Raw genomic sequence first — 13235 nt, forward strand, 5'->3', positions numbered from 1 at the left:
AACCAGAATACTATTCCTGAGTGCAGTCACTAATCACAGACAGATGATGACTTAAAACATTCCCCACCTGAAAACATTCATTCTCTGGAAACAAGAAAGTCCTCAGATGGGAAAGCTAAAAGGAGTGACTGATCAGGGAACCTGCTTGTTCCCAGAGAATTTCCACGCTTTATGCAAGACAGGATTAAATACTTTCCCGACTGGCAAAACCAACTGTGCTAATCTGAGAAATCCACTGCTACCCTGGGAGTTAAAATAACTAACCCAAGTCTTCAAGAAAACTATATTCTATCTTCAGTTAACACTCAAACACCAGGAAAATTATACTTTCTATTTCATGTTTTTATTTCATTATAATTCAAAAGACACGAAGTGATTCTCCTGTAATGTCTTCAGGGACGGATTTCTTCTGCTCCTTTGGGTGAAGGAATCCCTAAAGAATCCACCTTCCCCCCCACCCCCACCCCGCCCCGCCACCAACTGTCAGACTCCAACCGCTCCTCTCCTGTGTTATCAGCCTTAGAACATTTTCCTGACGCCAATATTTGACCTCTGGCAGAAACATGCGGTAACCGATTAACCATAATTAGGGAAACCTGAACCAGGGTCTGGACTTGGGCACCAGGGTAGAGAGGACTGGGGAGGTTTCACGGTGGCCAAAAGGGCCATGGGAGAGCCGGTTGGATGATCCCAAAGGTCCCAGATCCTAGCCGGCTGGGGAGTCCTTGCGTATCTGGGGCAAGATCCAGCTTCTCTCGGCGTCCGGGAACTAGGCGCGCACATGCCAAGCTTAGGACTACATTTCCCAGAAGGCTCTACTCCCCCGGTTGTCGTAGTTTACCAGGGCGTGTCTTGGAGGCGAGGCCGCAGTCGGCGAGCACGGCTGGGGAATCTCGCTGCTGCTCCGGGAGCCGCACCTGCCTCCCGGCGAGATGGTTGGGGCCCTGCTCCTGCTCCTTCTCCTCCTTCTCCCCTTTCTCCTGTACATCGCTGCACCCCAAATCAGGTCTGTGCAAATGTACTGCCTTCCTCTTAGAGAAATCTGCGGGGCGCGGGGCGGAGGGAGACATACCCCCTCATCGAAGCTCTGAGCTTCAAAAGGAGGACAGGAAACCTCCGTGCGGGGCTCCAGGTAGGGGATGTTCGGTGGGTCGGAGGAGGTCCAGCTGCCCGGGGAGAGGAGGGCGAGATCAGGAGAGCCCCTGGTCGTGGGAAGAGGCTGCAGTCCGGAGCACCCAGATTTGTTTCCTCGATGCCAGTCGTGAAGTCTGCAGCCCCGCTCTTTGCTCTCGTGTTGCTGTTGGATTGGCTTTTCCTCTGGGCAGATGCTGTGAAGGAGAGAAATGAAAGGATTTCATCTCTCTTGCCTTCTACCATGCCTTAGCAGCAGCAGCATGGGGTGGGGCGGCGTGGGGGAGGGCGGCCCCGAGGCTTGCCCTGGGGTTTGGGGGTGAGGAGGAGAGGTTGAGGGTCGTGGTCTCTTCACCAGGTAAAGATCAGCCAATGGCTGGCATAGTGCCCCAGACAATCAGCAGCGAGTTGCCGGACACGCAGCCTGCTGATTGGTTCTGAGTAAGTCACCAGTAGTGACGGTGGACCTGTGACTGCAGAGGACACTCCTTCCCTCGGTAGGGACTGGGTCGGGGGGAAGGGAGATGCGGTCAAGGTCCGACTGGAACTGGAAGGCGCGCTAGCTCACCCTCCGCCGTTTCTTCCACATTCACCCCTTCCTTCCTCGTTCCTCTCCTCGCTCGAGCCGCCTCTCCAATTTTGTTGTTGCTCCCCTGAACTCGCCGCGCTTCCACCTCTAGAGGCTCACACGAGTGCGATACTCGGATGAATACGCTGCTTTTTCTCTCTTTTCCGCCACAACATCCTCTGATCCACACAGAATCTCAGTGAAACGTTGAACCTGGCGTGCTGCAGTCCATGGGGTCGCAAACAGTCGGACCCGACTGAGCGACTGAACTGAACTGAAAATACTGCTCATACCTCAAAGAGATTTTTCTAATCCAAGTTATACTCCAAGGATCATGTTGCCAACTTACCAAGCTAGGTCATGGGGGCTGGACCAGAGCTGGAATTTCGTAGTTGGTTGTCTCTTTCTTTCCTGCTGGTTAAGGAGAAGGAACAGCTGGGTTGAGGTCCTCGTGGGTGCTCCTGGAGGAGAAGCGGAATGGATGTGGGACAACATTGGGGAGGATTGTCTGAGGAGAAAGATACCCGCTGGTGGGCACCTTGCTTCCTTTTGGCCTGTTAGTTCTAAGCAGGAACTTTAGTGGCTAGCAGTGTGTGCTTTGCAATTTTCAATGAAACATTTAAATTAAGAAATGTGTATCCCAGTCAACTGATTCTTTTAAATTGAGTCCCCAGGCTTTGCAGAGTAAAGAACAATCAAAGACCTAGTGCCTGTTTATGCATTCATTCCTTTGGAGAAGTGGGGTAGTGTATTGCTTAGGAAGAAGGACTTGTACTGATTAAACCAGGATTGGAATCTCAAGTTCCGCTCTGTACCTATTTACCTCATGTTTTGCCTTATTTTTAACTGTGTTCATGTGTAGGGGGCTGGCGGGGGAGGGTGATTCATTTTGTCCCACGTTGACAAGCTTTCATAATTTTTAACTGTTTTTGTTGGGTAAGCTGTTTTAGTCAACCATAAAGGCCATAAAGTGCCAGTTATGGACCGATTAGCATCAGTGAACCAGTTCTTTCTTTTTCTAGGCTGAGTCTTGTGATTTCCTCAGCCAAGGAAGAGTTCCACCAGGAGCTCAAATATTCATCCAGTTCTTGGACTGTGAGGAGCTAAAGTTAAAGTTGCCCTTAAAATAGAATCATTTCTGTCCTTAAGCAAGAGCAGAAAAAATTTGAGCAAGAAAATCTGAAGAGCAGAAAACTTTTGTTTTCTTTCTTCCAGTCTTCCTTCAGTCTGTAAAAGGACATAAGTAGAAGGAACGAAAACAGCCGTCAGCCTTGGGATGTGTAGATATGGGGGTGTTGCAGGAGCCTCTGGCTAAGGCAGAGAAAATGACAAACTGATAACTCCTCTGTCTGCAGGAAGATGCTGTCCAGCGGGGTTTGTACATCAACCGTCCAGCTTCCTGGAAAAGTGGCTGTGGTCACTGGAGCCAACACAGGCATCGGGAAGGAGACCGCCAAAGAGCTGGCTCGAAGAGGCAAGTCTATCTGCTTTCAGTTCCCTCCTGCTACTAGTTTGTTTGTTTTTTTTAAATTGAGGTATAGTTGATTTGGGGCTTCCCTGGTGACTCGGTAGTAAAGAATCTGCCTGCAATGCAGGAGACCCAGGTTCAATCCCTGGGTCAGGAAGATCCCCTGGAGAAGGGAATGGCTACCCACTCCAGTATTCATGCCTGGAGAATTCCACGAACAGAGGAGCCTGGCGGTCTACAGTCCATGGGGTCTCAAAGCGTCAGACACAACTGATGACTAACACCCTGATAGTTGATTTTACAATGTTGTGTTTATTTGTGTTAATCACTTTGTGTACAGCAAAGTGATCCAGTTATACATACATTCTTTTTTATATTCTTTTCCGTTATGGTTTATCTCAGGATATTGAATATAGTTCCTTGTGCTATATAGTAGGGCCTTGTTGTTTATCCATCCTATATGTAATAGTTTTCATCTGCCAACCCCTAACTCCCAATCCACGCAACCTCCTCCCTTCTCCGCCTTGGCAACTACAAGTCTGTTCTCTGTGTCTATGAGGCTGTTTCTGTTTTGCAGATAGCTTCATCTGTGTCATATTTTAGAGTCTATATGTAAGTGACATCATATGGTATTTGTCTTTCCCTTTCTGACTTAACTCCACTTAGTATGATAATGTTGCTGTAAATGGCATTATTTCATTCTTTTTAATGGCTGAGTAGAATTCCATGTCTATATGTACCATATCTTTTTTATCCATTCATCTGTCAGTGGACATTTGGGTTTTTGCTTGTCTTGGCTTTTGTGAATAGTGCTGCTATGAAATAAAGGTGCATGTATCTTTGGGGATGATAGTTTTGTCAAAATATATGCCTAGAAGTAGATTTCTGGTTCATATGGTAATTCTATTTTTTAGTTTTCTGAGGACTGTTTTCTATAGTGGCTGCACCAACTTATATTCCCACCAACAGCATAGAAGGGTTCCCTTTTCTCCATACCCTCTCCAGTTTTTATTATTTATAGACTTTTAACAATGGCCATCCTGACTGGTATGAGGTGATAATCTCATTGTAGTTTTGATTTGCATTTCTAATAATTAACAATGTTGAACATCTTTTCATGTGCCTGTTGGCCGTCTGTCTTCTTTGGAGAAACTGCTATTTAGGTCTCCTGCTTGCTACTGCTATTTTATCCCTTGCTATGATGACCATTTTCATTATTTCCTCCCAGGCATGGAGTTCAAGAACATTTGAAGGGCCCCACTGATCTGCTGGTCTGAATGTTGTACATGTTCTACATATAATGGACATAATGAAAAGTGTTGATTTATTTTTCTTTCCTGACTTATTCATCAGATACCTCTTTGTGAAGTAGGGGCAATCCCTTTTTAGAAACAAACAGTAGACAATAATATTTAACATTAGAATTAAGTCTTCTATGCTCACTCAAAAACAGAGCCAACAGTTTGTCTCTCCTATACATTGGTTGACAGGAGCCCGTGTGTATTTAGCTTGCCGGGACGTGCAAAAGGGGGAATTGGTGGCCAGAGAAATCCAGATGATGACAGGGAACCAACAAGTGTTGGTGCGGAAACTGGACTTGGCTGATACTAAATCTATTCGCGCCTTTGCTCAGTGCTTCTTAGAAGGTAAGTGTCCAACTAGGGACTATGCAGTGGGTCTTATAATCAACATGGAAGACTTAGCTAAAAGGAAAAAATTCTTCTCCCTCTCTGACACCAGAAATGCTAGACAAGATACAACCAAAAACTTTTGGATTCATAGTGGAACTCCTTAGTAACAGAGGGAAATCCTCAAGAGGCAGAAAAAAAGTGACTTTGAAAAGTCATAGCAGACTTCCTCAGTGGTCCAGTGGTTAGGAACCAACCTGCCAACTCAGGGGACACAGGTTCAATCCCTGGTCCAGGAGGACCCTTCATGCCTTGGGGCAACTAAGCCTGTGAGCCATACCTTTCTAGAGCTCGTACTCCACAAGTGAGTAGCCCCCTCTCGCCACAACTAGAGAAAGCCTACATGCAACAACAAAGACCCAGCAGAGCCAAAAATAAATAAATAAATAAAGTTCACCCAAAAATGTCATAGTAGTGCATAAGAACTAGAGCCAAAAATCTCATATGTGTACCAGAACTCCATATGGGCTTTAAGGTCCGGAGTCCAAATATCCGTACAGAGATAAGAGATGAGGCCTCAGGATGTTGAGGGCTGGGTTGCTGTACCTGAGGCTCCACATCAGGCTGGGATCCACAAAAAATCATCTGGTCCACGGTACAGGGGGTTAAAAAAAAAACAACCCAGGCCAGCTGCTCAAGGATATGACAAAGAAGCCTATCATCTCTCTAGGAGGTGGATGAATAAAAGGTCATCTGCAGGAAATTAGAACTTCAGGCTGACATCATTTATGAGGGCGAGGGGAATTTCATTCACATCACTAACTGATGCAAGAAACTTAAGCTGAGAAATTAACATAAAATCCTGTAGTGTCACATCAAAAGCAAGTCCAAGAGCACTCTGTAGACTTTTTCCCTCATAACCCAGGGATCTAGGCCTCCCAAGGAAAACAACTTCCACTGATATGTGCTTTTAGACAAAAATTACAAATGATATGAAAAAAGAAATCATAAGAGAGTTGGCAGTTGAAACAGTGGTGAAACCAGTGTTTCTCTGGGGGCCTGAAACCAAGTGGCAAGGAGGCATATCAGACATCCTGTTTTTCTCTTGTTTTGGAATTTCTCATTCAGCTGGGGAAGTCTTTCTATTGGGAGAGATAGAACACTTCCCAAAAGTAGTAGGTCCTGAATTGGAAAGATTGGAAAGGCCGTTTGGTCATGTTATGTGGAATTTTTCCCTGTAGTAAGAGTATGTAGGATTCAACTAGCATCTTAAAATGAAAAACAATACAAAGTAAATATGAAGGGAAAATAGAGGAAAGATTGAAGCCATGCATCCCCCTTTTCAAAGCGTGGGTGTGGGGCAGATTTCGAAGATGTAACAGCCGTGGCTGGCCACATACAATCTCCGTCTCCTCTTCCCTTCAGAGGAAAAGCATCTCCACATTTTGATCAACAATGCAGGAGTGATGATGTGTCCCTACTCCAAAACAGCAGATGGCTTTGAGATGCATATGGGAGTCAACCACTTAGGTAAGAAATCTTGTCTCATCACAAAGCTAAAGGGAAAGTGAAATTCTCATTGGAAAATTTAGGGTCATATGGCGCCTTCTTTGTGGTGTGAATGGACCTCTGGGACATAACAGACCAAAAATATATTAATTTAATAAATAGTGTGGTCCTGCCAGAAATCTCAGGCTCCCATGAGGTTCCCCCCATTTTTGAATCTGTGTTTCACATTCAGTTTAACTTAACCTGATTGGAGTGGGTGCTATGTTGCTTTCTTTGTAGCCACCCTTGTGGCAGGCATCAAATGGAGACCATCGGCTCTTAAACAGTTGTTACCGAGTCCAAGCTTACTCTGCTCACTGCACGACAGGCCAGTGAATCCGAGAGGCGAGGTGTTGAGGCAAAGAAGAGACTTTAATCAGTGAGCAGGCAGACTGAGAAGATGGCAGGCTAGCACCTCAAAGTAACCATCTTATCAGGGTCTGGATGCCAGGTTCCATAATAAATCAGAGATGGGGATAGGTAAGGAAGCAAAGTAAAAAGACCGTTAATCTTGCGAACATCTGCTGGAATGGCAAGCCTCAGGCAGGGGATGTGTTCATTTCTCCCTTCCTGCCATCCACCGGTGGACAGGATTCTAAACAAAGGCACTTTTAGTTTCATAGCCAGGCAGAGGGGCAGGATTCTCTGAGGCAGACCATTCTGTATGATTTTAATAACAAAAGCAGCAAAAAGCAAATCAAAGAAACAGTTCCACCGTGGGGTCAGAATTGGCTTCCTCCCTGCAACAGTGATGCTATTCAAAGTTGGAATAAGATGTGACTTCATATTCATGAGGGCTTCCCTGATAGCTCAGCTAGTAAAGACTGCCTGCAATGCAGAATACCTGGGTTTGATCCCTGGGTTGGGAAGATCCCCTGGAAAAGGGAACTGCTACCCACTCCAGTATTCTGGCCTGGAGAATTCATATTCACATAATCTAGACCTCTATCACTCTATCATAGAAGGATGTCTCATGTCTTTGGCTGTTCCTATGTCCCTAAACTCTCATTGAACTTGTTCTGTAGTTAATAATGAATTAATAAGGCAAAAAGCTTTATTATTGGATTCTCTGTCTCCCACAGTGGATCCTGGCTCACCACTACTCCCTTTACCCCCACATTGGCCCTGAAAACTGTTAATTCTTTTTCTGATAGGTCACTTCCTCCTGACCCATCTTCTGCTAGAAAAGCTGAAGGAATCAGCACCATCGAGGGTGGTGAATGTGTCTTCCTTAGCACATCACCTGGGAAGGATCCACTTCCATAACCTGCAGGGAGAGAAATTCTACCAATCAGGTCTGGCCTACTGTCACAGCAAATTAGCCAACATTCTCTTCACCCAGGAACTGGCCCGGAGGCTAAAAGGTAGGCTTAAAAGTAGTGAGTATGGAGACATGAGTCAGTGTCTAAAAGTCCGTAGCTAAAAGTCCCAGGAATCAGAGCTGTTCACTGGAGCCCATCTGGTGGACAGCACCTGCTTTCATGGCTCTGCTTGGGTATATGGTTTTAGTAAACAGCCCACAAATGAGTGTTGGAGGTGATGGGGGAGTTCTGAAAGCTTGGCTTTGGCATTTACTAGCTGCATGACCTGCAGCAAGTTGCTTAACTTTTCAAGACTTAATTCCTCATATGTAAAGTGGGACTGCTTCATGGGTTATTGTTATGATTGAGTCAAGCCTCATGAGCAAGTCAAGGTTTTTGACTTACAGATAGAATGGAGGGACCAAAACTGGAACTGGCTACAAACACTAGGATGAAACAGGTCCTGGGACTATAGAGGGTGAGGGGGTCTCCCTAACAGCAAAGGATCAAATAAAAGGGAAATGCATGCTTGAGGAAGGGAGTCTCCAGACACAGCCAGAGGTCCTTAGCACAGTCTACTCTGGGTTTCCAATAAAGAGTAAGGAAATCCAACGTGGACAATTAGAAGTGCTTAGACTTGAGGCAGGCAGATCAGGCAGAAGGAATCAGACACAGGCGCTTCATCACTGGAACAGGAGTCAAACCACATGAACAGCTGTGAGATGGGGAGGAAAGTCTATGCCTAGGGCATGATATCCTTTATCAGCTGTAGATACATCAGGGGAACTGGGTGGTGAAAATCAACCAAAAGTTGGTCAGGGTGCTAGGGGGGCCTCGAAGTGGAGAGATGGGTCCAGCTGTGAGGATCAGACAAGAGCAGAGGATACACTAAGGAAACCTGATGGATGAGGATTAGGTGGGAAATAAGCCGTGACGCAAAGAAAGAAACCTGGGCATGACGGAAGAGTCATTTATTCAGCCATTCAATAGCCATGTATTCAGGGCCCGTGTTATTCTACACAGTGGATTAGGGGCTGGGGGTGGAGTGGTTCACATCCAGCCGGAGAGAGAAATAATTAGCAAGTTTTCATCCATCTGTCCCATGTAAAACGAATCTAGTAATGTGTGAATAATTTTCACTGTGAAAAGAGTTCCAATAACATGGAAGTATACAGAGTTAGAGATGAAAAACCCCCTTTATTTACTCTTCTCTGTCCCTCTTCTGCTTCCCCTCCACCACCTGCCCCAAGAAACCAGTCAACAACTTGACGTGCACCTCTCCAATTATTTTCTTGTGCATTTAACTGTGTATATACCGTACTTAAGGAACTGAAATTCTAACACAGTATTTCAGAGATCTTTCCATATAGTACTGGAGATTTACCACCATCAGTGAAAAGGCAACTTTAGGAAGGCAGTAACAATGTCAAGCACTTCTGAGCGGGTCCCGGCTCCGCTGCTTGCTGACAGTTACCAGCCACGCTGAGCCTGAATCGTAGTCTGTGAAGTGAAGGTGTACATTGCTGTGAGGAGTGCTCGTGACAGCATCAGGAGAACAGCGTCCGCAGCAGGCAAATGTTCGTTCAGGTCTCCTGCCCTCTTTGGCCATTTGGCATCACCAAGCCCTGACTTCTCTTTCTACATGGCTTCCCAGCGTCAGGCTCTGGCGTCACCGTGTACTCTGTGCACCCTGGCACGGTCAACTCTGAACTGGTTCGGCACTCAGCCCTCATGAGATGGATCTGGCGCATGTTCTCCTTCTTCATCAAGACCCCTCAGCAGGGAGCCCAGACCAGTCTATACTGTGCCTTAACGGAGGGTCTAGAAGTTCTCAGCGGAAACCATTTCAGGTACGAATGTGTCTGTTTTTGAAGATGGAATTTTACTGCCTATAGGAAATTATTTGGATTTGTCTGATACACTATACCCTTTAAAAATTATTTATTTATTTATTTGGGGGGGGCTGCACTGGGTCTTCATTGCTATGTACAGGCTTTCTCTAGTTGCACCAAGTAAGGGCTACTCTTCACTGCGAAGCCTGGGCTTCTCATTGTTGTGTAGCCCGGGCTCCAGGCGTGAGGTCTTTTTAGTAATTGTGAAGCATGGGCTTAGTTGCTTTGGAGCAAGTGGGATTTTCCTGGACCAGGGATAGAACTTGTGTCACCTCCATTGGCAGGCAGATTCTTTACCACTGGACCACTAGGAAAGTCCTGAAATAGTACAGTGGTTTTGTTGGGGTTTTTTTAGTAACTTTATTTATTTTAGGCTGTGCTTCAAGGGCTTTTCTCTAGTTTCAGCGAGCTGGGGCTACTCTCGAGTTGCGATGCGTGGGCTTCTCTTTGCAGTGGCTTTTCTTGCCATGGAGTCTGCGGGCTCTGGGGCAAGCGGGCTTCAGTAGTTGTGGCAAGTGGGCTCAATAGTCGAGGTTCCTGGGCTCTAGAGCACAGGCTCAATAGTTGTGATGCATGGTGTTAGCTGCCCCACAGCATGTGGAATCTTCCCAGACCAGGGATTGAACCTGTGTCTCCTGCCTTGGCAGGCCAGATCCTTTACTGTGGAACCACCAGGGGAGCCCCCAAAATGGTATAGTCTTAAAAATTGTTTCTCACATGACTTCAAAGATCATGATTCCCTGTGCTGCTGCTGCTGCTAAGTTGCTTCAGTTGTGTCCGACTCTGTGCGAGCCCATAGATGGCAGCCGACCAGGCTCCACCATCCCTGGGATTCTCCAGGCAAGAACACTGGAGCGGGCTGCCATTTCCTTCTCCAATGATTCCCTTTACTCAATCATTAAAGAAAAAAAATAACCCTTCATTGAATCCCTGCTGTGTACTAGATGCAGAGAATACAAAAATGAGTAAAAGAATTATTCTTGAGAAACTTTTCTGGGCAGTAAAGAGTTGGGATATCTCTGCTGTATTTAATGGGGACTTAATTGGAATTACAACAGTGAAGAGAAGGTATATGAAACAGATGGGACCTTATTACCATTTCTTTTTATACGATTTTTTTTTTTAAAGTGGACCATTTTAAGAGTCCTTTTGATTTTGTTACAATACTGTTTCTGTTTTTGTTTTGGTTTTTTGGCAATGAGGCATGTGGGATCTTAACTCTCCAACCAGGGATCAAACCTGCACCTCGTTGGAAGGCAGTGTCTTAACCACTGAACCACCAGGGAAGTCCCCATGTTCCCATTTCTTTCCTCCTATCATCTTTTCCTTCTTTTGTTGGTTTTGAAGCTGACTTTACTTGTTCTTTGAGTTTAAAAGTAGTTATAACTGTAAATCCTGGGTGTTCATTGGATGGACTGATGCTAAAGCTGAAACTCCAATACTTTGGCCACCTCATGCGATGAGTTGACTCACTGGAAAAGACTCTGATGCTGGGAAGGATTGGGGGCAGGAGGAGAAGGGGACGACAGAGAATGAGACTCGATGGACATGAGATTGAGTGAACTCCGGAAGTTGGTGATGGACAGGGAGGCCTGGCGGGCTGTGATTCATGGGGTCGCAAAGAGTCGGACACGACTGAGCGACTGAACTGAAACTGCAGAAAGAAGCAGCACTTTTTTAATCACTCCAAGCATCTATGAGCAATGTAGTATCTCAGCCACGACACCACACAGCATCTTACAGAGTTGACCTTACAGACATATTTGAACAAGATGGACATACACAGGTATCAGCCCGGCACTGATATTATAATTAAATATTTACATATGCACACACACACGGGAGATATAAAGACTAAATGACATGTATTATATATCAAACACACATTCTGATCCCCGGTGGTCTAGTGGGCTCCAAAATGGTCCTGACCCCATTTTTCTCTGGGGTAAAGACTGGAGAGTGAAGACAGGACAAACACTGGTCCCGTGAAGCACCCAGAGCGTATGTCATCCCTGGGTTATTTTTCTGTCGTGTTCCTCGTGCCAGGCGGAGGGCAGACTGCATTTTTAACCCCGTGTTCTAAGCCTCTCTCTTTCCCTTCCAGTGACTGCCATGTGGCATGGGTCTCTGCACAGGCTCGTAATGAGACGGTAGCGAGGCGGCTGTGGGATGTCAGCTGTGACCTGCTGGGCATCCCTGTGGACTGACTGATGATGGCTGCTGGACCCAAGAGAAGCTTGAAGCAGACTACTCAGCATTCCCTGCCAAATGATTCTCCTTCAGGATGGCCAAAACCTTGAGCACAAAGCAAACCTTCCAACCTTGCCTGCTTGATGCCTGATAAAAGCCCAGTGTACACTGCCGGATTCATCCAAACACCTTGCATTTGTCGAGGTTATTTTGCTCCTATTACTGCCCGTTACTAGAGCTAATATAGGCTAAGTAGACCCTCAGCTGGCCTCCAAGCTCATCTTTTCCTTCTGAAGCCTCTTACCCAGGGGAACCTAAGCTGTGGCAGGGGTTGATTGATGGCACTTTGGATTAGTTTCTATCCTCTTTGTCCACAATGTAGTTCTTCCGAACCAAATTCATGGGGAGGCATGATTTGGCCTCAGCTAAACTCCAGGAGTCCCCGTGGCTTGGCTCAAGAGCAGGGTTTGTCCTTCTCTTATGAAAACCACCTTGGCACCAACATCTGAATTCTTTCAGCTCTTCACTGAATCTAGATTGTGGCATGGCTTTATCTCTGACAACCTAAAGCCACTGCTGCTAAAACACTTTCCCATGCCTAGACCACAGAATAACTTCTTTTTCTAAGAAGGTGGAGTTTACTGGATGGCAGAGATTTGCAGAAAGGCAGAAATAAGCGTCAAATTTAAACTGTCATTCATTTTTCTGCTGTTTCTCAAATCAGCAAGAAGGTAATAGAAAAGGCAGTTTGAAAAGATAGACCACTTGACTTCACTTACTGACCCTAATTCATGGAAGCTTCCTCTTTGTGCCTTAGTTTCTCTTAGAAAACCAGAAGAGGAAGGCTATTTAATGATTGTCCCTGAGTATATCTTTGTGTGTCTTCTTGTGTTGGGAGTATTCAAAATAGTCACAAAGGAACAGTATTGAACTGGACCCTAGTGCAGATAAATAATCAGAGACAGAGCAGACCTGTGTCATTCAGTCTTTGATACAAATAGGAAATGAACTCTGTATATGCTGATAACTACCCACCAAGAAGCACATGGGTAGCAGGGAAGAAGTCCAAAAAAGAGAAGAATCCTGGAAGATAATGCATGCAAAGGCAATGAAGGGGCTAGAAAAGGGTGTTTTGTTTTATTTTTTAATGCACAGCTAAAGATGGTAAAATCCAGCAATAGAAGAATTGAGGGTGACTACCCTGTGTTCAAGCATGATAAGACACTGTTTTAACAAGCACCCGTCAACCTACGTGGCAGAAAAAGCAAAAACAGTCCTCCACCCCCTCCAATTCTTTATTCAGCAAAATTATCTTAAGGACTGGTATTGGTAATTATGGTCATTTTAAAACTCTTTCAGGGCATTTCCTTAGATTACCATAACAAGATTAAAATGTCTACTGTATAGTTTACTTGAAGAATGTTTATCCAAAGTAATGGAAGTCTGAGAAATTGGAACACAAACATGTTCCATCACTTGTTTGGAGTACATTCTTTTATTAGAGTTTGT

At 45.5% G+C, this 13235-nt stretch overlaps 1 protein-coding gene across 2 annotated transcripts; it reads left to right on the plus strand.

The window, feature by feature from the left end:
• The first annotated feature begins 849 nt into the window (after positions 1 to 849).
• On the plus strand, positions 850 to 11989 carry RDH11 (retinol dehydrogenase 11). Of its 2 annotated transcripts, none has more exons than XM_055437405.2 (7): positions 850 to 1006; positions 3055 to 3173; positions 4658 to 4813; positions 6221 to 6325; positions 7498 to 7707; positions 9299 to 9494; positions 11641 to 11989. In XM_055437405.2, the coding sequence occupies exons 1-7, from the start codon at positions 933 to 935 to the stop codon at positions 11741 to 11743; spliced, it is 963 nt and encodes a 320-aa protein (XP_055293380.2). In that variant the 5' UTR covers positions 850 to 932; the 3' UTR covers positions 11744 to 11989. The 2 variants fall into 2 exon arrangements, with proteins under 2 accessions (XP_055293380.2, XP_055293381.2); XM_055437406.2 differs by lacking the exon at positions 850 to 1006 and adding an exon at positions 1499 to 1628.
• The last annotated feature ends 1246 nt before the right edge of the window (positions 11990 to 13235 follow it).

This window comes from Moschus berezovskii, chromosome 9 (genome assembly GCF_049115385.1).
Source record: "Moschus berezovskii isolate FMDL1 chromosome 9, NW_MosBer_1.0, whole genome shotgun sequence".
NCBI lineage: Eukaryota > Metazoa > Chordata > Mammalia > Artiodactyla > Moschidae > Moschus > Moschus berezovskii.